The 4,193-nt window shown below is 46.0% G+C and overlaps 1 protein-coding gene across 1 annotated transcript in view; it reads right to left on the bottom strand.

Annotated features, from left to right (window-relative positions):
- The window catches only part of CLUH (clustered mitochondria homolog), a 47,064-nt gene that overhangs the window by 6,121 nt on the left and 36,750 nt on the right, over window positions 1-4,193 (bottom strand). Inside the window, exons 16-21 of the mRNA XM_019510945.1 lie at window positions 3,509-3,593; window positions 3,025-3,178; window positions 2,349-2,488; window positions 1,858-1,938; window positions 833-958; window positions 107-228 (exon numbers count right to left, since the gene is read on the bottom strand). Coding sequence (XP_019366490.1) covers window positions 107-228; window positions 833-958; window positions 1,858-1,938; window positions 2,349-2,488; window positions 3,025-3,178; window positions 3,509-3,593 — 708 coding nt within the window. The remainder of the gene's footprint in view (window positions 1-106; window positions 229-832; window positions 959-1,857; window positions 1,939-2,348; window positions 2,489-3,024; window positions 3,179-3,508; window positions 3,594-4,193) is intronic.

The raw sequence follows: 4,193 nt of genomic DNA, 5'->3' as shown, positions 1-4,193 counted from the left end.
TTTTTTTTTTTTTTTTTTTTTTTTTTTTTTTTTACAGGCCATAGTTCCCATTGTATTAAACCCTTTCTTCCCCTCCCAGGCAAAGGCACTCCGAACTCTGCCTCACCTCAGTGCAACCTTCAGAGACTTGGAGCCGTGATACTTGGAGTTGATTGCCAGAGCGTTCTCCAGGAATCGGAGGGACAGGTCATACTCCATAACTCCATGGAGCACCAAGCCTATGTTGTTCTGAGGAGAACCACCAGTCAGATGTTAGAAGACAGCCAGAGGCACCTCAGGAAAAAAGTGAGTCCTGAGCAAACCCTAAGGCTCAAGTTAGAGATCAACTTGTGAACCTGCATTTCTTGTAGCTATTTATGTTGGCAGGAGCACCAAGAAGTCCCAAAAAGACATTAGGACCCCATTGTGCTAGAGACTGCACATGCAGTCTCCCTACCTCCTTGCCATTATGAGCTCAGTCTATGAGCTTTACAAGGCAAACAAGATGGAGGGGGGTGGAAAAAAAAAAAATCTCCATTTTAGATATGGAATGGGTAGTTGAGGAGTGGGCTGGTTAAATGCTTTCCCAAGGTCCACAGCTAGGATGAACCAGATCCCCCAAGCCTCCCCCCGGTGAGCGTATTAACCGGAGGCCAGCCTCCCCCCTCCACTTCCCCCAGAGAATCACTTTCTATGCAAGCCTCCTTCTCCTCACCTAAGAGGAAAAAGGGTGTGCAAAAAGCACAGCAGAAGGGAGGCAGAGGCAATGACTGTTCATAGGGAGTTAAGGTGGTGAAGAAGCTTCAGAGCCGACCACAAGGCTTGAAAGGGTTTATTCTGAAGGATTACTTACGTCCAGGAGTGCCATTTCTGGGTGATCCTCCCCAAATACCAACAGCATGAGGTAGCGTGCACGGTACAGTAAATTTAATGCTGTTGAGAGCTGGCTGTTTGCAAAGCAATACAAAGCAAGGTGCATCTACAAAGGTAAGAAACATTTGAGTGCCGGGTGTCAAACCCCATCGTGAAGTAGACAAAAGCTCACATCTCCTTTCCTATTGAGGGAAATATGTAGGAGACAGGCAGGAGAGGCAATGCCTCTCCTACGTGTCTTCCATCAACACGACAGACTTTAACTGCTACAAAAAAACTAGGTTGACTTATTACTGCAGAAGTGCACTGATGCATCCACACAACATACACCATTAAGAGCGAGTTGCATTAATAGTCTCCTAGTAATTTCAAGGAAGATTTCAAAACTGACCAGCATGTACAGTATCCAGCTATTACACGAAATCTTGCAAAAAAGTCAGGAGGGGGTGGAGAATAAGCAGGATGAATGTGAGATGAATAAAGGCATTGGGCAACTGAGAGCAAAAAACTGCACCCAACAAGAATCCAGACTGGAAAAGATAGGATAGGATGTTTGTGCCAATCCTCAGTTAAACTATTAGCTTACAAAATCATAAGGCTGAGACCCTTCAAATGACAGCAACTGCAAGAACACATTCTTATTGTAAGGACTGCATGCTTTGCATATGCACATCCAGAAAGGACTCAGTAGTGTTGGCAGCTGGGGCTAACGGAGGAGGACATTATTACAATCCCTCTCTCTCTCTCATCGCTGTCACCAAGCATTCATCATCTTGCCTGCCTTTCAGAACTTCATCAGTAACTCCTAAGGTAAGGGGTGCCTGTTCCACACATCTCGTTTCTAAGCATCATGAAACCTAGAGACACAAGAGAGCTTCCAAGACAAGTGTGCTACGTGGGAAGAATGGGATTCTGGGGAGAGTTCTGCAGGGCTAAGGAGAACAGCAGCTGCTTCAAGGATGCAGGCATGAATAGGTCATGCCACCTTTAAATCCTCATACTTACATATTCTTGGATTGTGTTGGGATGCTCAATGCCCAGGACCCTCTCGCTCATCAGTACCGCTTTCTGTTGATTACTTAAGGCCTAGAAGAGAACCATCAAGACAGTGACGCAAATGTTGAGCTATAAACTTGCAAGAGATGCCTTGCGGATAGCAGGAGGCTTGATGAGAACCGTCTCAGGACCCAGACTTCAAAACTTCTGTTTGGAGGCAAAGGAGGTGGGATTCTGTTCCAGCTGCAGAGGAGGAAAGCCCTGGGCTAACTGAGGTGGCACCAGTGGGAAACACTGAAACAAGGGAGCAATTTGTCTTCTTCAGAAGATTAGTGTTTAGCTACTTCTTTTCCCAGTTCAAGTTAATTTGCATTATTTTGCAGCCTGGAAGCGGAATTTATACCCCCACCCAGAAGAGGGAAACAAAGGGGAAGTGGCCAGAGAGGATCATGTTCACCATTTCACGCACTGTCTGGAAAGCTGCAGCAAGGATTGCATACCTCTGAATAGTCTCCCATGATATAGTTGAGGCGTGCTAACAGCCTGAGGCAGGCACAGATTTCTACATGCATAGCACCATACACATTGTTAAACAAGTTTAAGGCTTCATTGATGAGCTCACAGCCCTCCTTCAAGAAACCTGGAACACAAAATAAGTTGAGTAAGTGTTTACCTGCCCACCTCCCTTTCCTTCACATCTAGCTGCATGCCTAGACAGAAGGCTAAAAATTAAACAAGGTTGAATTTTTCTGCCAAATTCATGGGCTACCAATCTTAAGCAGTGCAAAAGCTCTACTTTTATTGTCAGAATCAGCACTATCCATACAGAAGTATACAGGAAGAACAAAGACAAGTCTCTGCGATTCAGGGAAAAAGTAGTGGGACAAATAGCTATTCAGTGACAGGTCGCCAGCTTGTTAGGACAGCCCAATTCTGCCTTTTCCTTAGTCTTGTGATAAAAATTTAAGAACTTCCTTGATCTCAGTTCTCAGACCCACACCAGGCCCCTCAGTGGTGAGGCTGTATTTTCCATGGACTTGGAAACTGCTCTTCTCCAGAATGGGATTAAGGGGCAGCTTGCCATGCTGCACAGTGCTTGGTACACGGTTAAGTATGGTCAGTGCCACCAAACACTAGCCTGAAGAAAAGAGGTGTGGTAGCATATATTGTCCGTACCTTGCTGTACTTTCGCTTGTCCACTCTGGAAGAAGTGGAAAGCGTCAGAGGCTTTGGGGTTTACGTGCTTCACTACAGGGAAGATGTTGAGAATATCCTCCTCCGTGAAGGTGGGTTTGTGCCGGTTGTCAAAGTTGTATTCTTTCAGCAGGATCTGACGGAAGCAAAAAGTAACAACTCTGACACAACCGATGCCAAACAGTGACTTTGCTTTGTATTGCGAGCAGTGGCACAATTTGGTCAGTCAAAAGGAGTGCATCCAAGCAGACCAATTTCCCTCAAGGACATGGGGCACATTTATCCTGCAATGGAACCAATTACAATCCCTTTGTAGGGCTACTTGTTGCCATAAATCCCTCGAAGGCACGCACAGTAGGGAATTAATCTGCAAAAGACCTTGTAGTATGAATCCACACATGCCTCAACCTAGGACATCTCCCATGGGAAGAAGCAACAAGGGAAAGAGGGAGGACTTGGATCTCACCTGGATTCCAGTTTTGAGGGAGATCTCTCGGAGAAGGCTGATTTTCTGCAGGTTATACACCTCTGCAGCTTGATCAATGCTTTCGCTGCAAAAGGACACAAAAGCCATATGTTCAGGGTAAGTCTGCTTTCAAGAATAGCCACCTAAGATGCACCTGAAGCCCTGAAAAAAAATCAGCAGCTGCAATACACTGTGCACCACTGCATTTTAACGCAACAAGGTCAGCAAAGCACAAGGATTACTTACTGGAACCTCACAGTGCGGTGTGTCTATTCTAGTTCTCATGGGTCACACGTGCCTCTGCCTTTCCTCTGTGTTAAGTGTCCGCACTGGGAAAAGGCAGAATTGGGGTGTGTCTGTTTTTGGTTAAAAAAAAAACTGAAGTGTCTCTACTCTCAGCTGGGTAGCAATGAAGTCAATCACGATCTAGGTCTGACAGTGGTCTTAAACACATTTTCTTCTTTGCTGTGGATGTTTTAGCTAAATGCTCTACTCTTCCCATCCAACCTTCATCGTCCCGCTGCCCTACTGACTGCATTGTCTGGTCCAGCACATCGCTGAGAGTTAAACTGGCATGCGTTCCAGTTTAACACCTGATCCTGGTGTCTAGGACAGCACCCTCTCTCTCCCTACTTGCTTAGATGGTGGTGGTTTCGTGTCCCTCCTGCTACGGGAGCTCTCTCCT

This window comes from Gavialis gangeticus, unplaced genomic scaffold, assembly GCF_001723915.1.
Source record: "Gavialis gangeticus isolate Ggan-Ray unplaced genomic scaffold, GavGan_comp1, whole genome shotgun sequence".
In the NCBI taxonomy this organism is placed as follows: Eukaryota; Metazoa; Chordata; order Crocodylia; family Gavialidae; genus Gavialis; species Gavialis gangeticus.
The sequence above is the reverse complement of the archived record's forward strand: the minus strand, read 5'-3'. Positions and strand labels throughout refer to the sequence as shown.